Here is a 27,047-nt window from a genome sequence, read left to right as displayed (position 1 = left end):
CAGCTCGCGGGAAGGGCGGAGCTTTGAGGCAGGGCCTGCCAGGGGGCGGGGCGGAGAGATGTGGCGGCGGGGGAGGGGAGGAGGGGGTAGGGAGGAGGGTTCTTCCTGAAGCCCGGGGTCGGGCCCCAAACTTGCCATCCCACCCCTCCCCACCCCATCCTCACGCGGTCTTGTGGACATTATAGTGGCGCTTTTGACCTTAGTGATGGAACTCTGGGCTCTGCTGGGCTCTGCCGTGACCTTGAACGAACACCTTGAGCCAGCGTCATCACTCCTCGAGGCGGTCTCCTTATCTGTGAAATGGGCATAATTCACCACCCACCTCAAAGGAGGAAACTGTTGGGTGCGATCTAAGCGGGAAGTCGTTACCCACGTAAGGAAGATTAAAATTTCGGGGACACGGGGTCAGGAGTGCGAATGAATACTGTGGCAACTAGTACCTAGAGTACTCTTCATCCCCCGAAATTAAGACTAAATGATCCCCGGGGTTCTTTTCTCTCTGAGTTATATTAACTTTTGGGGGAAAATGAGGAACAATGGTGGGATGGCCTCTTGCTTTGAAGGACCGACTAAAAATGTTTAGGATCTTGAGAAAAGGGAAAAAAAACAAAACAAAAAAACGATTGGAAGGGGAGGGGTGTGGATTGGAGCAACCTGTCCTGGCCCTGCCCTTCCCCCCTCCCGCCTCCATCGTGGTCTGGAAACATTTTCCTGAAATGTCCATTTTCAGGGTTCAGTTTTTCCTCCATTCCAATTTCCAGATGAAATATAAGGCTCAGCAGAGACTCCTCAGGCCCTATGACAGTTCCCCTTCCAAAATGGGCCTCTTGGTATTATTTGCATTGGGACAGGCCAGATTAGGAAACTGAGGACTACAGTCCTCCAGGACAGAGAAGGAATAAGTCACTGGCCCCAGGACTTGTCAGAGATAGCAGGGAATGTGCTAAACCAGGGCTTTGCAAGCAATAAAGGGAGAGTCCTAAAACAATTCCATCAGGCAGCCTTGCCAACCACTGGGTTCCCACTTGTCCCTTGACCCAGCAAGTAGATAAGGAGTACCCAAGGACCCTGAGTCCAACCCTTCCTTTCCAATATATTTTTTTGGGGGATAGCCCATCCACTTGGACTGGCTCAACCTATCCTTTCCTCCCACCTCTGCCCTCCTCAGGTCAGCCCACTTGGAGTTGAGTCTTTTCTACTCTTATCTGAACCTTTTTGTTTAGTTTTTAAGACAAGTTGCCATCTTCATAAGTCTGGATGCTTCCCTCTCTGGCACAATTTGCTGGGTCTTTTGCTGTCTCCAGGTAATCCCTTTGATCATTACTCCACCTTATTCCCTCACCACCAAGGCACACTTCTTTCCCAGAACCCAAGCCTCAATTCTCAGCCTTCTATCCTTAATCTTTAGTAACTAGGAATAAGTGATCCCATCTGTTGCTCTTCCCTTTCAAAAAATAGAGAACCAGTCCTACACAATCACAGTGATGTGTTTCAAACAAAGTTTATTGTACAAAAGAAAATTCAGTGTCAAGAGTTGATCCCCCATTATTACAGAGGAAGGGGAGGGCTCCCTGGGGTGCTCGGTGAGTAGCAAAATCTATGTGGGTGGTGATTTCTGGGATTGGACGAGACCTCCACAGAAGTCTATTTCTCCATTCCCCTTTAGCATCCTCTCCCCTGTTCCCACCCTAGCCAGGAGGAAGAAAGGATGGAACTTTGAGAGAAACAGGTTGTGTTGGCACAAAGACTAGAGGGGGAAAAGGCTCTGTTTGGAGGTAAGGCAATTTCTTCTGGTGCATCAAAGCCATGGGGCAGTTGCCAATAAAGAGGCAACAGGAGGGGGCCCTCCAATTTGGAGGCACTGTTGTATGCCCTATCCTTAGAGCTCCTAATAACTTGGAAATAAAATGTATTTGTTGCTTAGCACTGGGAGACCTATCCAAGTGGAAAGATAACTAACAATTCCAAGGGATGGGAGTAGGGAGACAAGTCCTGTTCTTTAAAGGGAACCACTGCATGGCCCTGGAGCTTCAAAGGTAGGACCAAGACTGAACTTGGACAATGCTAAAAAGCTTCATTAAACAGAGTATGCTTGGGGGACTCTTCAGGAAAAATCAGTTCTGACTTTGGGAATACCTCTAGAAAGCATAACTCTACTGGAAGAGAACCTAAGAAATGGGAGGGGCCAACACTTCAGGAACTACCAAAATGGGCATAGCTGCCATCAATTAATTCTCAATAATGTGAAAACCAAAGTGAATCAAATGTACTTTTCCAAAGAAAGGAGGCTCTCAGAATGTACCAAGCCCATCACTATAGGCTCTATGGGAAAGGGAAGGCTAGGAGAGAGCAGCTCAGCTTTGAGGAAACCAAACGTGTCACTGGGATCTTCCTTGAAAGGCCAGCCTGGCCTGGCCTATCCTGACCCCACTACTCAGAGCTTCAGGGGAGAGAAGGAGGAAATAACGTCCCTCTACCTGAGTTTGTTTTTCCACTTTGTGATAGGTGGTGTTGGGCTCCTCTTCTTGGCTCAGGGCTTTTGGAAGGGGAATACAGACCTGAGTCAGGCTGCCAAAGGCTTTCTTCCTGGGCCTACCTTGAGGATAGCCTGTGGTTCTCTTACTGGGACCCCTTCCAAACCATCGATGTGTGACAGCCGCTGCTTCATCTTCTATTTGCTTCTTCCCAAAGCCCTCGCTCTCTGCACTTCACACAGCCTGAAGTTCTCCCTGGAGACGGCTCAGCTCTTCTAACTCCTGCTGGTGCCGATCAGTTTTATGGGCAACCAGGGATCGGTAAAAGTGGAGGGCAAAGGCAACAAAAACCAAGCCCACAGGTACCATGATCACTGTAGATGCCATAGCAGCATGCCACCCAGGCCCATGGGGTGAGGCCACTGGCTCCTGGCACCTCTGTGAGCAGGTCACAGCTGGGGGCCCAACTCTGGGTGGTGTTTCCGAGGCCGAGGTCACAGCTGGGGGACTCAAGGGGACCACTGGCTCTGTCAGGGATAGTCCAGAACTTGGGCCCATGGAGGTTGGTGCATCAGGTAAAGGGCTCTCGGGACCTCTTGAGGCCAAGGAAGAAGGGATCTCAGGTACAGAGGCCACCGTAGGCCCCCCAATAGGCATGAACTTCACCCAGCCAACCAAGACCACTTCAGCTAGGAAGAGGAAAGTTCCCAAGGCTGTGGAAAACCCCCAGGCCAGCTCCACATAGCGGTGGAGTCGCTGATGGGGAGACTGGTGGACAGAATTGAGGTTGTGAATGTTGCTGACGGCCTCAATATGGGGCAGCAGGCAGGTAGACACCATGAGGGCGAAGAGATGGACGGCCACCAGCACTGTGGTACAGGCACTAAAAGCCACCAGCAGCCCTGGGGGGTAGTCGTGGTTGGTCTCTAGTTGGACCTCTACCATGGCCACCTGGAGAGGAGAGTCAGGGGTTCAGGGACCTGGTATATAACTCCCAAGCCTCCCCACCTAGACCCAGCTAATAAGACTTTACCTCCTTCACAGAACTCAGGTTATCTAGCTCTCTAACTGTATTTTCCCTTTTTGGATCTTACAGAGCTTACCTGATTACTCTGGAGTTTACAGAAGGGAAAGAAGAGGGAAAGAGGGCAAGGAGCCAGGTAAGAAGGTAAGGAAAATGCGGGGGGAGGGGAATCCTTTGGACCTAGTTATTTTAGGAAATTGGGACATGGCAGATGGCAACAGGTGCTGCTCAAAGATAGGGATCTGGGCCAGTCTCTGAGAAAATGCAACCAGAAGCCCTCCCTCTCCCTTTTGATGATCCATCACCTTACTCCCATTTCACTGCTTTCTCCATCCCCTTACCCAGCCCCTCTTTGCCATCAAAATTTTAGTAAGCCTACTTCTAGACTAGAACTTACTCTTTACCCTGGGTTATATTTCCCCTTTGGAACCCAGACATCAGTCTTCCTGCCCTTAAAGGAGGGCCTGGCCCCTTAAGCCGTCACCTCAGCAACATGGCAGCAGGGACCGGATTGTCTCCCTAGGAACAAGTTTGGGCTTTTTAGGGCTAAGATTTGCTTTAGCCTTGTTATAGATCGTACCTGCAAGGATGCCCTGTTCTTCTCTAGGGTTATCAATATTCTCCACCACCCACCTTTCTGCCATTCTTCCTGCAAATCTACTCTCCTTAGGAGGCCAAGACTTTCTTTTGCCCCAACAAACACCACTTTCTAGGTGCCTTGGTCCTCAAAAATTCATCCTGATCTTTCCCCGAAAACAGGCAGAAATAGAGATGGTGGAAGGGGAGTGTACAGAAGGAGAGGGAATGGGACAAGGACTCTGTAGGATAACCAGTTTGGAATAATCCTTGGCCTGTTCTTATCTATCACCCATACACACTTTTCACCCTTTAAATGACATAATTTTGTCCAAATTTCTTATTTCAGGTGAGGAAACTGAGGTTCACGGAGGTAAAGTCATCTGTGAATTAATGGCAAAGCTCAGACAAAAACCTAGGTTTGCTAACTTCCAACTTATTCTACTTAAGTCTCAACTCCTGAATCAGAAGTCCCTTTTCTTTCATCAGAATAACATTGCCACTAAGTCCTCCATTAGATTATGAAGTTCCCCATCTTCATTCCCAGTAGAGTAGAAAGGATACAGTACTAGTCTTTTAATCTGGAGATTTGCATTCTATCGGCTAACTCACTGGATGACCTTGGGCAAGCCACTTCTCTGTAACTTCAGTTTCCCCAACTGTAAAATGAAGATGTTGCCTTAGATGGTTTCTAAGGCCCCCTTGCAGCTCTAAAATTCTGCAACCCCACATTTCCTATCACTTTCCCAAATCAGCTATCTCCCTCCTGATCTGCATTCCAAAGCTTTCTCACCAGATTTTTCTCTGCTCAGATAACTTCTAAGCTCCAGGCATTCTCACCCTATAGTCCTGTTCTCACCCTACTGGAGAGTCAGCCCTCTAAGAATCAGCCCAGCACTGTTATCAGCTCTGGCTGTGAACATCTTCCCCACTGCCTGAACCACATCCGGATTCTGACTCTCAACACCCAGGGTTGGCAGCCTTTAGAGCATCTGCTATCCTGGAGCCCTGACCCCTCCCCCCCAATCCAGCATTAATCTTTATTCCCCCTATTTTTCCTCTCTCCACTACATCTCCAATGCTCCCTCATCCCATAGCCTCTAGAAGTAACCTCCTCACCATGGCAAAACCGGAGAGCAAGGCAGATGTTCGGCTGGAGGCCTTGAGTTTGGCTCGGCTGAGGTAGAGGCGGCGCCAGCTAAGAGCCCGCAAAGAGTGCTGGCTGGCTCCCATGAGGTCCAGGTAGCCTCGATGCACAAAGTCCCGGTAGGTGGCTGAACCTCCAGGGCTCTCTCCAGCCTCAGGGTTAAGGGGGGCCTGTTCTCCTGCATCCCCCTCTCCTCCTTTCATCCTGGAGAGTCCAGGCAAATGGGGAGGGGGGGGAAGGAGAAACCTTGGGGCTGAAACAGGGGCTAAGACTAAGAGGGAAAAGCTCTAGGAACTGTACCACCTTATTCCTAAGGAGCAAAAGAGCAGAGAACACTAGGACTCTGGATGGGAAGCCAAGAAGCTATGCCAGTGCAGGGATAGTTCTGAGAATTCAAAGGAAATGCGGACAGTCTCTAAGCATCCCTAGTTTGCTGGTCAGATCTAGAAGTGGGGTGAGCAATAGGGAAAAGAGAGGGGAGCATCAGAACTAGACAGAGCTAGGATGCTTGGTTCCCGGAAGGAAGAAGTCAGTTTAGAGCTTCAGGCAAAAAGGGCCCTGGAGGAGTAGGAGGCGGGAGCCCCAGAGGCTGAAAAAGAGAAGAGGCAGAAACAGGAACTGGAGCTAGGGGCGGGGACGGGGAGGGGGGGAGGAGGGGGAAGGGCCAGCCACATGATGAGGGAGGAGCTGGGGAAGAGACCAAATCCTCAGTCCGAACACTCTGGCCCAGAGACCCAGAAATGTGCCTGCATTGAGTTACCCTCTCCAATAGTCAGGATTCTTGGATCCCAGCTTCCCCCGGAGTTGCTTCTCTTAACTTCCTCCCCCCCCCCCAACTCTACGTTTCAATCTTGGAGGAAATTTTTTTTTTGGGGGGGGCAGCGGAGCAGAACCGTCGGATGGACACATGCAAACAAGTATCAGCGTCTTAGATATGCTCCCTTTGGGTCGGAAGTTAAATCTTATAAGGAGAAAACCAAACTGGTAAAAATCTGAAGCTGGGGCAGACTGTGAGTTGGGAGTGTTCTTAAATATAAGTAGGAAGAGACCGTGGAAACTGCATAGTCCATTCTCTCTTTCGGTACACAAATTCTACTCTATGTACCCTGACAGTACTCAAGACACTTTAGATTTCCTCCCAAACTGCCCCACCTTCCCACTTCAACAAAATAGACACACCATAGGCCTCAGCTGGAAGATTTTATGTTTTATAGCAAACCATATTGTACAATTCCGAGATCCAGGGGGCCCGGGGCCCAGCCCAGCCCACTCCCCTTGCTCCCATTTTCTCAATTTCCTTTTCTGTGCCCTCATCCTTCAAATCCTCTATAGTTCCATCTCCAAACTGCTTCTCCCTACCCCAACCCCCCCCCCCCTCCCGGCCTTTGGTCCACCTCTTCCCTCCCTCCCCAATCCTTTTTCCCTCCCTGTTACCTGAGGTATGTGGTTCACTCTGCCCTCTCCCCTCCCCCCTCTCTCCCAAGTGGTTTAGTCCAAGTGGTCAGAGGATAGTCTCCACAGCCACTCCTCCCTTTGGGTTTGGGGTATCTTCCCCAAGACAAACCCATAGGGCGGAGCTAGCTACAGAGCTCCGAGCCACGCCTCTTGGGTGGAGTTTCAGGGGGAGTGGCTGTTACTATAGTGACAGGGATGAGTAAAAGAGGAGAGAGAAAAAAAAAAAACCCTGGAAGTTCCCATGGCAACCTAGAGGGGCCTTTCCAGCTGGGGCACTAGCTTTGGGAGTGTGTCCATTGGCTGCTATTTCCTTGGCAACCAGGAGTGGCATTTCCCTGGGCGAATGGGAAGCAAGTTTCCATGACAACAAAAGGGGTGGGGAAAAAAACAGCTTTGGGGAATCCCTTCTCCCCATCACTGGCTGTCTGGCCCTTTCAGAGGGTGAGAGAGGATAGATACAGTAAAAATAAGACTGGGAATATCCCAGTCCAAATTGCCAACGACCCAATCAAAACTGGTAACTTCCCCTGACCCCTTTCCCCTCCCCCAACTCCCACCTCCCCATCCCCAAAGTCCCCTAAGTTCAAGTAACACTTCAGTACAGATGAATGTTCAAGTATTTTTCTGGGAAGTGGGATAGTCTGGAGATCCCTCACTCCCCTGGCAGGGCCCCGATTCCCTGTACAGCAGTAAAGGCCCCTGTCCTCTCCCCACCTCCACAATTAGCTGCCATGTCAGTGACGGTTCAAGAGTTGGAGAGGGGAGAGGAAGGGACAATCTTAGGGTGATAAGGATGGGAAGAGGGGAGCCCTTGGCCTGCCTGATGCTCCCCCATAGCTTGCTCCCATCCCCTCCCTTCCCTCTGCAGCCTCACCTCATCCCTTTCCCCAACCCCAATTTTAGTTGTTCCCTTTGAGCTGCCCTCAATCTGACACCCGTTTCTCCCACTTTCTGTTTTCCCTTTTTAACCCTCCCCCACCCTCCCCCAAATATGTGGTCCTCATTCCCTTTATGCTTGTCTGCTTACCGCCCCTCCCCCCACTGCTTTCCCCATCCCCCTGGATCCCCATTAGCAATGTGCAGATTGCCCCACCACCAGAACCTTCCCCAGCCACATTCCCAATCCCCTCCACCTAAATGCTGCCCCCCTAAACTTCCCCCCTTTCAAGCCCCCCAGTCCCTCCCCAAGTCAGTACCTCTGCCCCACTTCCCCCCAGGACAGTGAAGTAGGCAGGGGCATGGGAAGGGAAGACATTAACCCCCAGGAATATATCAGTGCAGGGGGTTGGGGGTTGTTCTTGAGTCTCTGTGGGAGAATCAAGTCAGAAGGTAGAGAGACCCAGCCCCTGGGTGATGGATTGGGGAGATGGGGAAAAGGGCCCCGAGATAAGGGCTTGCAAGTCCTGGGGGAAGTTGGGGGGCACCCCACTAGCTGTCCTTGAGCAGCAGCTTCTCCTCAGGGCATCGGAAGGGACCAGGGGGACCTGCAGCTGCCAGCCTGGCACAGGCTTCAGGTGAGAGTTGGCGACAGGAGCGAAGATCCAGGCGTCGAAGTCTGGTGCATCGTCGGAAGAGCGGGAGGCAGTGATCCGTGAGGCGGTGGCAACCTGAGGGTGGCAGCGGCTGACATGTGGCTCACTCTGGGGAGGGGGCAAAGCTACTAATGAGGGCTGAGGAGCTCCTGGTAGCAGGAGAAAGGGATGAGGGTTGCTTACCCGCTAGGTTGAGGTGAACAAGGGTCTCACGGAGCGGGGAGGTGGGGGCTGTGAGGAGGTGGACACTGGGATCCCCAACATGGGCGCAGTGGCTGAGGTCAAGGGCACTGAGCTGGGGAGCATGGCGTAGGAGAAGGCGGAGGGAGGCATCTGTCAGCTCCAGGCCAGCCAGACGCAGCTCAGCCACCCCTTGCAGCCGTCCCCTGCTCTCCGTTTGGCCTAGAGGTACAGGAGAGGGAGTCAGGCCCTACATGGATCCTTAATCTCTTTCCCCAGTTCATAGTACTAACAATCCTAGCATCTACCCTTCCCACCCCAACAACCATGGGTAATGTTAAGAACAGGTGCTGAGAGAGGTTGGAAGGGACAGATTAAAGAGATGTGAATTACTGAAAGAAATAGCCATACTTTTCTTACACTCTTTCCCTATCTCAAATACCCTGTGGCATTCTCTCCACTCAGTTAAGTTCTAATAGGATTAACAGAAAGAAGAAACATCCATGTCTAGGTCTCAGCTCTATTATATCATTGTTTTACTTTACTCCTCCTGGGCCTCAGTTTCTCATCTGTAAAATAGGTGTACTGTTTTTAAAGGGTTGGCTTGGATGTTAGAGATCACCCAACTGGAACTCTTCATTTCAAATGCAAACAACTTTGTTCTGCCTACTCAGAAAGATATTAAGAGGTACAGACTCTGAGTGAATATAAAAATGGTTTGAAAAATCTGAAAGCCTTCACAGACAGATAATAATAATAATAATTAGCTACTCTTCAAGCTCAAACACTTCAAATCCTGCTTAGCCCAAAGTGGCCTGTTTTCACACCTTTTAGCACCTATTTCTATTTCATTTAGGTGGCCCTGATGAACTGGCTAATCAAATGTAAAATTCCCAAACATTCAACTGCATTGAAAGCTATACAAGGACAAGGAAAACAGCAGCTTGATCACAACTAGAGTGGCGGAGAGATTTGCTGAATTATGAAGATAGTGGAGGAGAAAAAAGCCCTGGGAGCCAGAGATTTAAGCTCTAGCCTTAGCTCTGAATAGCCTATGTCTTCAGTTAAATCATTTCATTTCCATGGACCTCAGTTTTCTTACAAATAACTAGGTTAACAAAGAGAGTATAAAAGAGGGAAAAGGACCCATTAGTGCAAATATGTTTGCAGAAGCCCTTTTTGTTCCTGGCTGGCAAGGAACTGGAAACTGAGTGGATGCCCATCAGTTGGGGAATGGCTGAATACGTTATAATATATGAAAATAATCGATTATTATTGTTCTATAAAAAATGATCAGCAGAATGATTTCAGAAATGCCCAGGAAGACTTACATGAACTGATGCTGACAGAAGTAGGCAGAACCAAGAGAATATTGTACACAGTAACAAGAAGATTACAATAATGAAACTGTAATGAACTTGGCTTTTTTCAACAATTAGGTGATTCAAGGAAATTCCAATAGATTTGGAATGGATCGTGCCATCCACATCAAGAGAACCATGAAGACTGAATATAGATCAAAGCAAAGTATTTTCACACATCCCCTTTTTTTTTTGGTTGTTATTTGCTTGTTGTTTTTTCCTTCCCCTCCTTTCTCAGATCTCTCTCCCCCCTCCCCCCACCTTGGCTGTCTTTGTTTTTGGTGTAAGATGATGAATTACACATGTTTTACCTAAATAGGATTTGCATGCTATCTTGGGGAGAGGGGGACATTTTTGAATACAAAATTTTGCAAAGATGAAAACTATCTTTGCATGTATTTGGAAAAATAAAATAATATTAAAAAAGAAAAAATGAGCAGATTACTATCATGAAATCATGAAGTCATAAGCAGATGATTTCAGAAAAGTTTGTTAAGACTTTGAACTGATGCCGATTGAAGCAAGCAGAACCAGGAGAACATTGTACACAGTAACAAGATTATGTGACTATCAACTGTGATGGAATTAGCTCTTCTCAACAATGAAGTGATTCTAAGCAATTCCAATAGATTTGGGATGGAAAATGCCAACTTCATCCAGACAATTATGAAGACTGAATGTGGATCAAAGCAGAGCCTTTTCCACCTCATTTGTTTGTTTTTCTTTCTTGTGGCTTTTTCTTTCAGTCTGATTTTTCCTGTACAACATGACAAATATGGAAATATGTTTAAAAGAATTTCACATATTTAACTTATATCAGATTACCTGGTATCTTGGGGAGGAAAGAGAAGATTTGGAACATTTTTCTTAAAAATCTTAAAGTCTTATGTCTTAATAAAAAGAATGTTTGAAAACAATCTTTATATGTATTTGGAAAAATAAAATACTTTTGAAAATAAAAAAAAAACCCAAACAACTGGATTAAACCTATGTTGGGGGCAAGAAGAAGAAAAACTTTAAAAAGAGACAGGATTATTGCTTAGAGTAGATGGGATAATAAATGAAGCAATAATAAGTAGAAGTACTTAATTCCATTATACATCTGCTTTTTTCTACTAAGGAAAACAATCTTCATACCAAGAAAATAAGACAAGAATTGTTAACAAGGAAATAAAATTCAAGATAAGAATTCAAGATAGGAGAAGGGCACCTAGTTACTCTCAATGAGTTAAGTCACCGCCAGGCCTAAAAGCATTAAATTCTAGGGAAATGAAAGAACAGGATGACATAGCTGCTGAGCTGCAACTACTGATCTTCAGAAACTGTGAAGGATGAAAGACATGCTGAAAACTACAAAGAAGCAAACAATATGCCTACTTTCAAAAATGAGAAGGCGGATTCTTAAATATATATATATATATATGTGACACAGAAAAAGGAAGACCTGTCAGACTAAACTAATTTCCTTTTTTTGGACATACTCACTAGAATGGTAGACTGAGAAGTACACATGCATTTTACCTAAGCAACTGACAAAATCTCTCAAGATGCTTGTGAGCAAGTTAGTGATATGTAATTAGATAATGATGCAGATAGTATTTAGAATTGGGTGAATTACCAATCTGACCCAAATTGTAGCAAATGATAGATTGATGTCAAACTAGAGGAAAATCATTAGTGGAATGCCAAAGAGACCTGTTCTGCTCAACATTTTTATCAACGCCTTGAAATAGATGGAATACTCTTCAAATATTAATTCTACTAAATAATATAAAATTTTCATCTATAAGATCTTTGCATCAGAGAAGGTTCAAATATCCAAGATCTATAGAGAATTAATGTAAACACAAAAGAAAGAAAGCCATTCCCCAAATGACAAGTGGTCAAAGGGTTTGAACAGTTTAGTTCACTTGTAAAAGAGAACTGCAAAGCTATGAACAACCATATGAAAGATTATTCTAAATCATTATTGATAAGAAAAATGGGAATCAAAACAACTCTAAAATTTTGTGTCACTTTGAACAAACTGGAAAAGGTAGGGATAATCAGGGAAAAAAAAAATAAGGATAGTAGATGTTGGAATGATTTTTGAAACATAGGTTCACTAGTATATTGATGGGAGTTTTGAATTGGTCTAGCCATTCTGGAACAATTAAGAGACAAAAATGTTCAGACTCTTTACTCAAGAGTCCACTATGAGGCACATATCTCAAAAAGTTCAAGATTAGAACAAAAGGGGGCAGCTAGGTGGTACAGTGGATAGAGAATCAGCACTGAAGTCAGGAGGACCTGCATTAAAAACTGGCCCCAGACACTTAACACTTCCTAGCTGAGTGACCCTGGGGAAAGTCACTTAACCCTAATACAACTGTCTTAGCAAAAAAAAAAAAAAAAAAAAAGGAAAAAGAAAAAAGTGCTTAAATACTTGAAACAAACTAAAACATTTGTAACAGTACTTTTTGTAGTAGCAAAAAAAAAAAAAAGAAAGAAAGAAACAAAGTAGATGCCCATATGTATCTAAACAAATGACAACTATAAAAAAGCATGGGAAACCTTATATGGACTGATACAAAGTAAAGAAATAAGAATCAAGAAAATATATATACAAGGGCTGTAACTGTGTAAATGGAAAGAACAATATAATCAAAACTGAGTGTTGTGAAATAATGACCAAGCTTGATTCCACAGAAGAGATGGAAAATTGTAGCTATAGAATAGTACATATACTGTCAGATTTGGCTGCTGTGTTGCTTATTTTTTTCCCCTCATTTTTTCTTCCTTGTTATAAAAGGTGACTTTCTAGGAGGGGCAAAGGAGAGGGATATATTAAGATATTTTAACTATTTTATAGGTTTAGAGGGAAAGAACAGATAATCCTATGAACCTAAAATTAATTTTCATACTTAATTTTTAAAAATAGCTATATTAAGAGGGGGGAAGACACAAAGACATCACAAATCTAGTGGCAACCTCCCCCCAAAACTTAAGAGGACTGAATGGACTAAAAGCTCATTGTTGCTATTCAACCTTGTTTCCAAGAAGACCAATAACACCATGGGGTGATGTCCTGACTTGCCCATGAATTGGATTTTAGTGAGGCAGAATTGCACAAAGTTATCAGCCTCACTCTCTCTTCTTGAGTCATCAAAGTCCAGTAGCAATAGTGATGACCCAGATACAATGGGTGACCATGGTCTTCTATGTCTGGCCAAGCTCTATGTGCTCCTTATTCATGGTCACTGAAACAAACTGTTCTCATCTGCCCATTCCCCTGTGGAAGACTTCACATGCTTGGAGCAAACACCTCCCTCCCAACTCACCAATGGGATAGAGACCTCAACTTGGTTTTACTGGTATATGGCTACATTACTATTATCGTGCTACATTAGTAGAAACACAACATATACTTTGCATTGGCAAGCTTATATAGTCTGCCCATGATGGTCGGTCAGCATTCAGAATACTATGTTCAATTGTAAATGCTACATTTTAGCAACAATATTAACAGATTGAAGTGTACCCAAAGAAGAATGATCAGAGTGAGGTGAAGAGGCTCAAAATCATGAAGTACAAAGATAAGTTCAAAGATGTTTTCAATGTAAAAAAGGGGGCAGGGGAAGTTTTCTTAAAGTTTTTTTTTTTTTTTTTAAGATTATCACATGGAAGAAAGATTAGATTTTTTTTTTTTTTGGCTTGTTCTTAATGAATGATACTTGTTGTTATTGTTTGCATTAGGGGGCACAGTGGAGTCAGGAAGACCCTGAGTTTATCTTCCTAAGTTCATTATAATATAGTCAGACACTTCATAGCTATAGGACCCCGGACAAGTCATTTAACCCTGTTTACCTCAGTTAACTCATCTGGAAAGTGAGCTGGAGAAGGAAATAGCAAACTACTCTAGTATCTTTGCCAAGAAAACCATAAATGGGGTCCCAAACAATGAGACATAACTGAAAAAATTAATAACAAAAAATGGGTGACAAATTGTTTAACTTAAAGAAAAATCCCTAATAATTCAAATTTGAAATGAGTGAGAAATAATTACTGGAAGGTTTTTTTTAGAGAAAGGTGAATCTTACAAAGGGGATTTTCTTTTCATGTATGAGTTCAACTAGATGACCTCTGATCCAACTCCCACATTTTTTGATTCTATTAATGATTAATGATCTACCTTCTTTACAATACTATTATAAGGCTCAAATAAGATAATGGATATGCAAGTGCCTGGTGTCATACAGAATTAAGGTGGTATTGATCAAATGGAACAATTTCCAATTCTCAGACACAGACTTTGACCTTCTACTTTTAACTCTTTACTCGGCCATTCATTCTGCCTAGAATTTGAGTGAAATGGAAAAAAAAAAAAAAAATAGATTTGGAGACAGAACATGAGTGCTTGAAACCTAGTTCTGATAATTTGTGTGACCTTGAGTCTGCATTTAACTTCCCTTGTCCTCAGTTTCCTTATTTAGCACAAGAATGATGGACTATGATTATATAATGCTACCTGTGATTCTTCCCCTAAAATTTCACCATCATTCTCACCCCCTAATATCTACCTGTTACAAACTGACCTATCCTTCAAATCTCAGCTTAATTCCCACATATATCAACTTCATAAGGGAGCACCATCAGAGAAAAAATTGTTCTTTCTTATCTTTGCATAGACCATGGAGCTCTGCACTCAGTAGATTCTCAAATGATGTTTGATGAATAAATGAATGAATAGAATATAGATAGGAATGGGAGAGATTTCACCTGGAAAGAGCCTGAAAGCTACAGAGCCTTGTATGAGGCAGCACCTGGTTTGGTGTCAGGTGGAGGCAATAGTAGCTCCCTGAGCTGGGAGTCCTTAACATCCTCAATCCAACGGAGGTCCAAAAGCCGCAATGCAGGCAATGGGGCTGAGCCCAATGCTGAGACCGAGAGCCAAGAGCAGCCCGACAGCACCAGCTCCTGCAAGCCTGAGACAGGGTACAGGTTCAGATACTTAACGCCAGGCTGAGTCCCTGCTCCATCAGCCTTCCCCTTCCCCCTTCTCCCCCTTCATACCTTGAAGCCTGTTCAGGAGCCACATGAGCTGCTTCTTGGAAACTCCTGTCCAGCTGAGATCCAGGGCCCGGGGTTGCCGCCTAACCACACCACTCAGCATTGGTGGGGTTAGTGATTTTCTTCGGCTCAGGTCCATTCGGGGCCACAGACGCTTGTCATAGCACCTGGGAACCACAAGGGGAAGACAGAGACCAAAAGCCACAACAAGGCTCAGCTGTGTTCCAAGAGATCATCTCATTGACCCTTCCAGGCCCTGTCTTAAACCTGGACTTCTGGCACATATCCTGGCTTCCAGGACTCTTGCCACAGTGCCACTACTCTTTCTTCTCCCCTTAGACTAATGATTTAATGATGTTCTTATGAAGAGGGAGAAAAGAGCTATAGGAGAAAGGCTGCCACCTGCCAGGCCTGCCTCTCCACCGCCTTCTCTGCCTGGTTTTGGAGCAGCAGCAGCAGCCAAACCATGAGTCCAGCTGGGTCTGAACATCCAGGAGGCTCATTCAAGTCCACTATCTTGCCAACCTCCATTCTGCCATTTTTCTTTCTACAGTCTTTCAACCCAACAATTTTCACTGCTATCCTACTGACTCTGAAATCTTTATCTTCAGTTCTTACTTGAGATGCCCAAATATATGATAGATATCTCTCCCTAGATGTCCCCCAGGTACCTCAAATTTTACAAGCCAAATGTAATATATTTCCACCAAATTACTTCCCCAACTTCTCCATTTTTGTCAATGGCATCATTATTTCCCCATTTCTCCTGGATCCGAGTCTTAGAAGTCATTTTTCAACTTCCCCTCTCCCAACACTCAACCCTTCACCAAATTCTGTCAGTTCTTCCATAATCTATGTCATACACTCATCATATTTTTTCACTTCCAATGCTATCTTCTATTTCAGATCAGGGCCTCATTGCCTCTTTCCGGGACAACTGTAATAGCATCTAGCCCTTCCTAAAGCCAATTCATCTAGACTAATCTAACTAAGGTCTATCACACTTCCTTAGTCAAAAATCTCAAATTGCTTTACCTATTGAAAACAAAGTTCATACTCCTTAGACTAGCATTTAATGCCTTCTGCAATCTTGCCCTTTTCTAGCTTTATGTATTACTTCTCTCCATTCACTCTTTTATTCCAATATACCTCTCCTCATGAAGTCATCCCTGAACTCCCAAGCCAAAAGAACAGAATCATAGATTGTAGAACTAGAAGAGACATTAAGAGGTCACTGATCATTTAGTCCAACTCCCATATTTAACAGAGCAGGCAACTGAGGCCCAGAGAATAATTTACCTAAGGTCATCCAGCTAGTAAATGTCTATTAAATAGTGAAGTAGTGCCCAGACCCAAGCAATTTCTTACTTAAGGGATATCTCAACCTTCTTTGATATCTTTTGTAGTTATTTGTGTCCATATTCTATTTCCCTAATTAGGATTACAAACTCCTAGAGAGAAGGGACCATGTCTTATTCCTTTTTGTATCCTTAATTCATAGCAGAGAGTAGGCAGAGCTGAGGGGCCTTGCACATTTTCCCCTAAAACTGTGTTACTACTGGTGTAGAGGAGGGCTTAAAGAACCTTTTTTTCCTCCAAAGGCCCTTTGGATATTTATAACATCATTTGTGGCCACACAAAATTATCATCTTATAGAACTCAAGCATTGGGAAGTTGTTGTACCTAGCTTTCAGCTCATAATTGCCAGGAGCTGTCTTAGCAAATGATTTTGTGGGCCGTATAAGGCCCACAGAGCAGATGTTCCCTATCCCTGGTATACAGGGTTCTCAGTGAAGATTTTCTTCTAATTTCTTCTACCAACAGAGACCAGCACTATTTCTGCAAATGATGGCCTCAGAGAACTCCCTAGATAGAGCTCTGAGACATTGTCCAATATCACACAATTACTATGAAGCAGATCTTTAACAGATCTCTAACACTGAAGTCAGCTCTATCTTTTACATATACTATTTTACCATAATGTATACTTAATAAGTCCTTTACATTATCCATCTCTAGCACTTGTCTAGGTTCTTTTTCCTATCAAACTCCAAATCACTCTTCCTCCTTTCTCAATGAGCTTAGTAGAGATGAAAGAGTCTCTCTTACCCAGAATTCCTCTTTTTGTCCTTGGTGACAACAATATTTATGTTGACCCTGTGAACATCTTGACCTCCTAGTTTATCAAAACCCCCAATCCCTAGAACTCCATTCTCTACATTACCTTGGCTACCAACAGTTGTGGTTAGTTAAATTCAAACATCAACCAAGACCATTCTACTTAAAGATCTTGAATTTTAAAATCCCCCTATGATCACAATCTTCAGTTCTTCTACATCTCTTACTGAACCTCTTAAACCTGTTCTTTATCTTGATAGCGATCTCTGATCCTATGATCTCTCCCCCCCCCCCCCCGCCTTTTCTATGCCTTCATCTCTGTTCTGACCTCATTCAACTTAGAATCTTTAGTTAACAAATTAAAAACGATATTGTCCTTCATCTTTGAATCACTTTTCTTCTTGTCTTTGTGGGGTTCACACTGTTAATTTTGGTTCCTCCTCACTATTTTCTATTCCCAATCTATCCCAATCATGTTAACTGAGCTCCCTACAAATTCACATTAGCTAACTTCAAATGAGTGCTCATGACAGCATGACAATCTTTTTGTTGATCTCTGAATGACTACTGTATGACTCAGAATAGCTGTTCCAAACTTCTTTCTCCTTAGATCTCCAGCTCCCTCTTCAATCCCATCTCTAAAAATAGATGATTTTGCTTCAAGCTTCATTGAGAAGACTGAGGCTTTCTCTCATGAATACCCTCATTTTTCCTCCAAACTTCAAAACTTCTTACCCATTCCTTTGCCCCAGTCTCAAAGGCCTTTTTCTTTGCCAAAGCTAATCCCTCCCTATGAGCCTTTGTTTTCATCTTCTTCAGGAATTTCCCCCTCATCAACTATTCTATGAGGTTAAGTCCCCAATGCTTACAAGTATGCTTAGGTTTCCCCTAGCAGTGCTTAGCACAGTGCCTGATACATAGTAGGTACATAATAAATGTTTATTGACTATCTTAAAAAACTATTCTTTGACCCTGCCATGACCTCATTGCTCAACTCTTTAAGAGTAGTGTACATTCCTTGCCTCTAGTTCTGCACCAAGTCTTTGTAATATGGATTGTGATTCCACCACTCTACTGAAATTACTCTTCCCAAAGTTCACTAACAGCTTTTTGATTTTTAGTTAAAGCCAGTGGACTTTTCATTCTCCTTGATTTTTTTTTACATCAATACTGCTGACCAGTCCTTCCTTGATTTCATAATACAGCTTTTTTCAGGCTTTCATCCTATCTATCTAACTGCTCTTCAGTCTCCTTTCCTTATTTACAACTATCTCCTGTCCCCTAAATATGAGTGTTCCCTCAAGGTTCTGTCCTAGTTCTTATGTTCTCTCTCTATATATATTATTCTTTGATAATCTTACCTGCTGTCATGAGTTCAAGTGTCACTGATGACTCTCAAATCTACACATAAATTCCTAATCTCTTCCCCCAAACTTCACTCCTCACATTTCCAAAGACCTACTGGTCATCTGTTCTTGGATGTTCTAAAGCAGTGATATTACACTCAAAACAGAAATGGGGGCCACTAAACTCGAAGGGCCCCTCTATAAGCCATATACTGACTTAGAAAACCACATGTTAACATCATCTTCTTCATTTTTTTTAAATTTGGTTTTTTAAAAATTTTATTTATTTTTTACATTTTTATTTGCTTTGTTAAATATTTTCTAATTATATTTTCATATGGTTTCAGCTGAGCCCAGGAATATTGCAAGCCAAAATGTGGCAGCCTGGCCTCATATTTGATATATTTGTCCTATAGATTCCTCAAATTTAACTTATCTGAGAAATTATGTCCCTGACACCCCTAATACCAACTTCTTTTTTTCTGTTGATAGCTTTACCATCTCCCAAGTCACTCAGGTTTGAATTATCTTAGATTTTTTCCTTCTGCCTCTTCTCCCACACACATTCAGATGCCAAGTTTTGCTGTTTTTACCTCCATTACATCCTTCACAGACATCTCCTTATCTCTCCACTCACATATGATCCCAGTTCAGGCTCTTAACACCTTTTGACTGGACTACTGTAATAGCTCTTAATTCCTGTTTCAGGAATATAAATAATTCAATCCATCCTCTACACAGTTGCCAAAATAAATATCCTCAAAACAGAGATCTGATGATGCTGTTTTTTGGTTTATTGCCTTTAGGATAAACTACAGACTCCTTATCTTGGTATTTAGGGTCATATGTAATCTGGATCTCAACTATCTTTCCAGATTAATTTCAAATTACCTCCCTTATATGTTCTATGACTCAAACTGGAAGTGAGTTCCTTGAACTTACCATTTTTCACTTTCATTCAAGCAAGTCTTTCATTATTATCTTCAAAATGTAGCTCAGATGTTACCTTTCCTTAGATTTTTAGTTGGGGGAAGGATCATAGAAAACTCATTTTCTCTCCTAGAATGCCAAGCTCTTTCACCTGTGTTCCAATTCACACTTCCTACCCTGAATTATACCAGTTTCCCCACGTAAATATCATCAACCTTGTCCTGATTCTTCCAGAAGAAGACAAGCTCCTTGTGATCAGGGACTGTCATTTTAAAATCTTCATACCTCTAGCAGTTAATATCTATGTGTTAAATGTTGATAAATTTTGTTGATAAACTTGATGTTTATTGCTCCTCATTCAACTCAATGAATTAGTTACAACTTAGCCATATCTCTCTGTTAATAGTAGAGACTGTCCCTCAGTTGTGAATTTTAAAAGATAAATATAGTTGTCTTTAGGGAGAATTCTGCTTATATATCTCTTGCCCCTTTTCTTTGTCTAACACTTGAAGGCAAGATGGGAAGCATCTCCCTGCTTCTGACAGCAGCTTAGTAGAGGGACTGTCTCCCTCAAATCTCCCCACACCAGCTGTTAAGCTGATCTTTCTAAAGCATAGGTCTAATTATATCAGTGTCTCCCTGATACCTTCAAAGTCAAATAAAATCTTTTGTTTTTTAAAAGCCCCTTCCTTTCTTTCCAGTATTTTTATACTTAATACCATCTCCCCAATACCTCATCTACTCTGTGATCCAGTGTTGCTTGTTGTATTCTATCTCCTGACTGGGCATTTTCATTTACTTTTCCCCCTTGTTTGGATATCTATTTTCTCATCTGCTCTTCTTTGTTTCTCTTTCTTCAAGTCTCAGCTCAAGTCCCCAATTCTTACCCCTTTACTGTCCCTCCCCTCTGTCAATTATCTCCAATTTATTCTGTCTATATAACATTTGTTAACAGAGCTGTATGTTTTATCTCCTATTCTTAAAAGCAGGGTCCATCTTTTTTTTTTTTTTCTGAGGCTGGGGTTAAGTGACTTGCCTAGGGTCACACAGCTAGGAAGTGTTAAGTGTCTGAGACCAGATTTGAACTGGGGTCCTCCTGAATTCAAGACTGGTGCTCTATCCACTGCGCCACCTAACTGCCCCATGCAGGGTCCATCTTAAGCTGTTCTCTGAATACCCATTGCTTAGCACAGTGTCTGACACAAAGCAGGACCTTAAGAAATGCTCGTTGACTTACACACAGGTAAAAACCATTTATACAGACCCTTCACCCCATCCAAAGTTATCAAAGGGAGAATACAGAGGAAGGTGAAATGAACTGGTTCAATGGAGGGAAACTTGTTGCCATGCAACCATAGCTAGGAACCAGGACCCTCCAATTTCTGTAATGTGCTAGCCAAGGAACCACTCACCATCGGCTCCAGGTCCGGCAGACCCTCATGCAGATACACAATTCTCTGGGCCCAAGATGCTGGAAGACTCGAAGCCAGGCAGCCCGTGGTAGAGGGTGGTCAGGCCCCGCTACCAAGGGCAATGTATCAGGCTCTGGGCTCCGTGGTGGTGGCCTCACCACATGTCTCTCAAGCTGCGGGGGGCGGGGTGGAGGTGCAGGACCCAAGGGCCAACTGAGTAGAGGACCCCCACTTCCAGGCCGCCAGGCCCGACGGCCACCCCTGTTCTCCTTCTCCCCAGAGTTGCCCCGTGGGGGCCGCCGCCCATTTCGGGCCTCCCCAGGGGCCTCGTCCTCACTGAGGGACGAAGCTGATGAGTCTGAATCTGAATCTGAGTCTGAGGAAGATGAAGAAGTGTCTGGCACCCGCTCGAGCAACTGGCACATCCGCTTGAAACGCTCTAGCTTTTCCCGCTGTGGGGAAGGGGCTGGGGCTGCGGGACCCTCAGGAGATGCTGAAGGGGGCTTTGGTTTCTAGAGGAAAAAGCAGATGAAAAATTTATTCAATGACTACCCTAAAGAAGTCCCAAGGAGTTGAATTGAAAAAGAACTATGCAGCCTTACATTTCAATAAAAATATAAAAGATAGCATGAAATAGTACACAGAGAACATTGAAGGTGCAAGAGCCCCAAGTTCTTGTTCTAGATCTGTTGCTAAGCAGTTAAGACTTTGGATAGCTATTTAAGCTCTCTAAGGCATCCTCATGAGATTAGACTAGATGAGTATTTTAATAATAACTTACATTTATGTAGCACTCAATAATAGCTCACATTTATAGAGTGTATTACTTTACCAAATATCAAAACTCTGTAAAATGGGTGGCTTTTGTATTATGGTCCCTCTTTTACAGATTATAAAACTAAGGCTAAGAGAATTAGAAAAATTTTCCTACCATCATACAGTTAGTAAAAAGAAGAGGTTTACAAAATGCTTTCAACATACACTTTCTGATTCTGTGTTAACAACAACTGTGACTTAAGCAGGTATCGCCATGTTCCGTATAAGAAAACTGAAGTTCGAGGCAGGTAAATGATGTGCCCATGATTATCCTTCTAGTGAAAGGGTGGAGTGGACTCTCAAAGATCCTTTGTTCATTTCTGTTTATCTTAGATCATTGCCATGGCTTAGACTACCCTCTGAGCTCTAGAAATCTGAATCTTAGGATTCTTCAACCTCATTCCATTTGTATTTTCTTTCTCTTTCCTCTCTTTTCCAACCTCCTAGAACTAGTTGAAAAACAAACAGCTAAGATTTCCATGGTAGGTGAAAGCCATGATTTCCCTCCCACTCAAACTCTTAGATCTTAAGATCTTGCCCCAAGGTAGAAGGCTATAACATTTTGGCTCTTATCCAGAACACCTTGAGGACTAAGGTGAGGCAGAATAGGACACCCAGTTCCAATCTGATGAGGCCTCAAGGGGAACAGGCAGTCATCCATCTGCACTCACCTTCTTCAGGTGCTTCTCTCTTCCTCCTTTTATCTGTTTGGGTGGGTGGGATGGTGGAGAGTGTAGAAAGTAAAGAAACTCTGTTAGGCCCTTAACCCTCTGTAAAACTCAAGTTTCTGCCTCTACCTTGGACTACAAATCCCAGAAGTCCCCATCCCAGACAAGACTCTGAGCATGCTCACCTTTCAATCATACCGTCTCCTTTCCACTGAGCATGCTCCTGCTCTTCTTTCTTCCTACTCAGGCCCTCTCCAGCCCCTCCTTTTTCCTCCTCCCTAGGAGCCAACTTGAGCATGCTCTCTCCTTCTCTCCAACTCTGTCTAAATTACTCTCCTACTCCCTGGAGTTCCCCTACCACCCCCTCCTTTACCTATACCTCCCAGACTCCTACAAACCATACTGAGCATGCTCCACCCTCCCCCAATTCCCCACCCATCCCTTAAACAACATTCTAGCTCCAGAACTACATCTCCCAGAAATCCCACAGGAAGCCCACAAAGTGCTGACTCCCAATCCTTCATCCCTTTTTTTTGTCATCAAAACTACATCCTCCAGAATCCCTTCTACCTGGCCCTCAGAGGGCGTGATCTCCCCCCTCCCTCCAGCCTTTACCTTCTTCCTAGGTGTGGGGGGTTCATTCCCCACCTCTTTCTCTTTCCTCTTGTGAGGTCCAGGACCATCCTCTGAGGGAGTCCCTGGAGGCAAGGGGCCTTTTCGTCGGGGGAGGGGTGGTGGTAGCTCCTCAGTTAGCTTCCAGCCACTTCCCAGCCCTGGCCCCTCCTCCCCATTGTCAGCTCTTCTTCGTCCAGGCCCCTCCCCAGAATCCTAGGGAAAGAAGAGGTGAAGATCCATCCTCTACCCTCATTTCTTCCAAATTCTTCCCTCCCAGAGTTCCAACCTCTAATCCAGCTGATATACAGAAGAAGCCAGGTCACTCTTTATTCCACCCCACCCCACCCCACTCCCACCTCTGGCTCTCAGATCTCCACCCTACCTTGCTGGTCCTGCCTTCCTGGGTGCATCGAGGACACTCCCAACAATTTGGGATCTCAGTGTTGATGACACCCTCGGCCTTTCCCATCTAGTAGAAACAAAAAGGGAAGAGGGAGTTGTGTGTATCCTATTCTTACCTAGAAGCTAATACCCCTTTGTTACATTCTGCCCCAAGTATCTTTCTCATGTCCTATTCTATACTCTCCTTCAGCTGGCCTTCAGCTCTGTCTCCCAGCCTCTTCTCATACCTTCTTTCCTAGTCCTTCCCTTCCAGCATTAAGCATTTTGTAGCTTTTTCTGCTCTGGTCCAAGCAATCTCACCCCCCCAGCCCAGTTCCCAAACCTTACCTTGAGACAGCCTGGGTGGACGATCTCATTGCAGATTGTACACTCCATGAGGCTCAGAGCAAATTTTTCCTCTTCTCCCTCCACTGTATCCTCCTTTCCAGCCTCTCCACACAGCAAACACACAGCTGTGTGGGGTAGCACGGGCTGCAGGGGGAAAAAAAAAAAAAAAAAAAAAGGAAAGTCAGGACTCCCTCACTGGGCACAGGAAAAGAAAGAACTAGTGGCTAATCAAACAATTATGAACGACTCTGAGGTATAGAGAAAGACATCTTTCCAGCACATAATAATCAATTAGTAAATGTTTGCTGAAGTGAATTGAAGCACAAAATAAATTGTGGTCGGTCCAGTGAATGAAGAGTTAGCAGCTGAGGTTAATAGAGGGACCCAAAGGTTTCTGGACAAGACAGTCCCTGGTTAATACAGAGGATCTGAGAAGAGCAGGAGGCCATGGGAATATAACAGAGTGACTTTGGGGAGGAAAGCAGCCACAACTGAGAGTCTGTAGGTGTTGGGATTTGCCAGACAGACTCAATAAGGCAAAAAGAAGAGGAACTCCCAAACCATCTCCAGGATAGATGTCCCAGCAAGGAGATAAAACAGCTTTTGAGGGGTGGGGAGAGAAGTCAAACAAGAGATCCAGCCGGCTTAAAGGTAGAATCTGGAGAAAGGGTAGGGAAAAGGGAGACAGGAGGAATTAGGCAATAAGAAACCGAAGGGCAGAGATAAACAAAAAAGAGAAGGGGAACCAAGAAGGAAAAGAAGCAACAAGAGTAGAAGACAGTTGTAAAAGTCAAAGAGCCAGCATCTGGCCATCAGTCACTGGGAAGACTGGGAAGACATATAACACTTCCCCACCAGTCTTTTTGGGGTAGGGGGAGGAAAAAAAAGAGGGGAGAGAAAGATGTTGGATTGGGAGCTCCTAACAGCTGGTTCTGGATCAAGCCATTTTGGGGACAAAGACTATTTCCCACTGTAAGCTCTGGACCAGTGTTCGAAGTGGTTAAGTAAATCAGAAATACATTGTCTACCCTGCAGAGCAAACACCCAAAAAAAAAAACTGAGGCTTTCTCTTGAGTCAGTCATGGGAAAGGTATATTCTGCCAGGTGACACCAGCTCCTAAATGCAGCTTATTTGAGTGCAGTAAGAGCATAACCCTTATGAGAGGACCAGAGGCCTAGAAATGGCCTAGTAGGCTGATAGGCCCAAGCAAATCAACTGATGGACTGAGGAATGGAAAAAAGGAAGACTCACAGCAGTACACTGTCGGAGCAGACAGGATTGCTTCATTCGCCCGGGACCCCCGAATTTCTTCATGTCCCGGCAGAAGTGGCAGTCCCCGCACTCGGTCCGTACACAGGCCCGGCAGCGCCGGCAGCGGGTTCGGCGTCTGCGCGCTCCGGCCCCCGGCCCCCGGCCGCTGGACGACATTGGGGGCGTCAGCAACGCCGAGGGCTGTATGGGAAGAAAATTATCAAGAAAAATCAGCCCAGTTCTCTTTTCTTTATTCTCTACATTGCCTCTATAATAACCTCTATCCGGCTCTTTTCTCTTCTCTTCTCCAGAAGATATAATGGAATCTAGAAGTCCTAAACTTTTCCCAAGGCTGTCTTTCAATCAGATCCTCCCTCTGCCCTCCCTCCCTCCTGGAGGCCAAAGGCCACCCCATTCAGTCCACACCCCATCTCCCTCTACTCCTCAGAATTCTGCAACGGACCCATAGATCCCTCAACCTCCGGACCTCAGATCCACCCCCTCACCTTCCTCAGTGCCTCCCTTAGTATGTCCCAGTCTCTTCTGATACTCCCACCTTGAAACTCCCCAGGAAGGCCAAGACATCCCAATGGAGGTTACCTCAGAAATCTCCTGACTCTTCCCCTCGATCTCCAAATGCAGCTCTCCCCAGGCTCTCCCCAACCTGAAATTCCCAGATATACCTCCAAGGTCCCCTCTGTTCCCAGGCTGTGAATTCCAAACTTTCCCAACCACCCGTCCCTACCGTATAAAACAAACTAGATGTTGCCCACCAATCTCTTCTCAAACCAACCCTCAAGAAGCCTTTAAGATTAGGATTCCACCTCAACTTCTGATTTCTCCTCAAAATTTTTCAAGTTCTCAAAAAGCCTATATCTTTGCTACATATCCCAGATCTTGTATCCCTTGCCCACAAGGCTTCTGGGTTTCATCTATTATCCTTTTTTCTTTAGTCTTGGACTCCCAATTCCCTAGAATGCTCCTGACTAGAAAGAGACACTCATGATCCTGTAAACTCTCCTCTTCCCAGATTCCAAGACACTTGGCTCCTTCATAAAACCTAGACTTCCTACCTTCAGGTTCTTCAGTTTACTTAGGCACTCACCCAGATTCTCAAAAATTTCAGAATTCAATCTGATCAACATTATTCCAGAGTCCCAGATCCCTTAAATTGTTTTCTGCTCCCCTTTCCATAGTAACCAGATTCTCAAAGATCCCATATGGAAATCTCTGGATTGCTGGGAGTTTTCCACCCCCCATCCTCCTAGTCTTGAGATTTCATTCAATGGCATTCCCCAGCTCCCTTCCCAATTCCCCATGGCTTCTAAGTTTTCTTAATTCTCTAGGGATCTCTAGCTCTCTCTAGTCCATAAAAGAAAAGAAAATGAGATTAGGAAAAATTCTAAGGATTTCCAAGGGTGAGCCAAGACCCACAAAGGGTATATAAATCCCACAGGATTGTAAAATGACCAGAACTATGGAGTGAAACAGAAACTGGGATGAAGGAAGCCAGGGGCTCAGTTCTGGGTATGAGGAAAAGCCCCATGGGAAAGTCAGAGATATCAAAGGGGCCTGAAAAGAGCTGGAGATGAGCTAAAGATGAATCGAAGGAGATGAGAAAGAAATCTAGATTTGTGGGGAGCACAGAAGGAAGAAGAGAGGCATCAACCCACCTCACACGTGTCCCAGGAGCCATCTCTCCCTTCTCGGAAGCTCCCGGTGGGTCGTCGGCCATCAGCAGGGGGGACAGGGGGCGGAGGGCGCTGGGTGCTCAGAACTCCGGGGTCCACGGCCCCCTGAGGCTGCACAGCCTCTCCTGGAGGCTGGAGCAGTAGGTAGAGATAGGTGAAAGCACCTATTGGGGTGCTCAGGTGTGGATCCCCTTGGAGGACAGGCCTTTGCACTGGTTTTGGTTCTAGGTTTTCAGGAGAGTCCTTGCTTTGGGGGGGACTCAGTTCTGCAGCCCCACCCCCAAGTCAATAGGCTCAGGTTCTTGGGTTCCTTGGCTATTGGGAGATCAAGTCCTTTCCCAGTGTCTCTTGGTTTAGGGATCCAAACTCTCCCCCTTCCCTGCTTCAGTGGCTCCTACCCTTTTTCTCTCCGAAGTGGCTCTGGCCTAATAACTCCCACCTTTCCCTCCCCACCACCCTAGCCCCCCTGCAGCTGCTCCTGAGGTCCAGGCCCACCCCCCCCTCCCCGTTTCCCAGGGTCCAAGCCCTTCCCACCGCTGGTTCCTGGGGAGGGGAGGGGGGGTCACCTTAACCTTCCCCCCTCCCCCGAGCTCGTTTCACCCTCCGGTGACCCCCTCCGTGGCAGGATAGGGGGGTGGGGAGGGGGGGGTGAAGGAAGCGACTTTGGCCCCG

General features: G+C 44.9%; 2 protein-coding genes and 1 long non-coding RNA gene across 6 annotated transcripts; 1 reads left to right on the top strand and 2 right to left on the bottom strand.

Annotated features, from left to right (window-relative positions):
* Nucleotides 1-99: 99 nt before the first annotated feature.
* On the top strand, nucleotides 100-10,182 carry LOC141550569 (uncharacterized). Its single transcript, XR_012484626.1, has 3 exons — nucleotides 100-373; nucleotides 3,571-3,642; nucleotides 9,245-10,182. It is a non-coding gene; the product is annotated as an uncharacterized LOC141550569 (long non-coding RNA).
* ORAI3 (ORAI calcium release-activated calcium modulator 3) lies at nucleotides 1,483-6,612 on the bottom strand. Its single transcript, XM_074281364.1, has 2 exons — nucleotides 5,194-6,612; nucleotides 1,483-3,425 (listed from the first exon to the last, which is right to left on the bottom strand). Exons 1-2 carry the CDS (start codon nucleotides 5,422-5,424, stop codon nucleotides 2,709-2,711), a joined length of 948 nt encoding a protein of 315 aa, XP_074137465.1. The 5' UTR covers nucleotides 5,425-6,612; the 3' UTR covers nucleotides 1,483-2,708.
* On the bottom strand, nucleotides 7,843-27,047 carry FBXL19 (F-box and leucine rich repeat protein 19). Of its 4 annotated transcripts, none has more exons than XM_074281357.1 (12): nucleotides 26,358-27,045; nucleotides 25,285-25,348; nucleotides 24,685-24,885; nucleotides 23,433-23,576; nucleotides 23,086-23,172; nucleotides 22,704-22,916; nucleotides 22,092-22,124; nucleotides 20,605-21,116; nucleotides 14,802-14,965; nucleotides 14,552-14,713; nucleotides 8,392-8,610; nucleotides 7,843-8,283 (listed from the first exon to the last, which is right to left on the bottom strand). In XM_074281357.1, exons 1-12 carry the CDS (start codon nucleotides 26,417-26,419, stop codon nucleotides 8,105-8,107), a joined length of 2,040 nt encoding a protein of 679 aa, XP_074137458.1. In that variant the 5' UTR covers nucleotides 26,420-27,045; the 3' UTR covers nucleotides 7,843-8,104. The 4 variants fall into 4 exon arrangements, with proteins under 4 accessions (XP_074137458.1, XP_074137461.1, XP_074137462.1 ...); XM_074281359.1 differs by having other exon boundaries at nucleotides 8,176-8,316; nucleotides 26,358-27,047; XM_074281360.1 differs by lacking the exon at nucleotides 25,285-25,348 and having other exon boundaries at nucleotides 26,358-26,657.

This window comes from Sminthopsis crassicaudata, chromosome 1, assembly GCF_048593235.1.
Source record: "Sminthopsis crassicaudata isolate SCR6 chromosome 1, ASM4859323v1, whole genome shotgun sequence".
In the NCBI taxonomy this organism is placed as follows: Eukaryota; Metazoa; Chordata; class Mammalia; order Dasyuromorphia; family Dasyuridae; genus Sminthopsis; species Sminthopsis crassicaudata.
The sequence above is the reverse complement of the archived record's forward strand: the minus strand, read 5'-3'. Positions and strand labels throughout refer to the sequence as shown.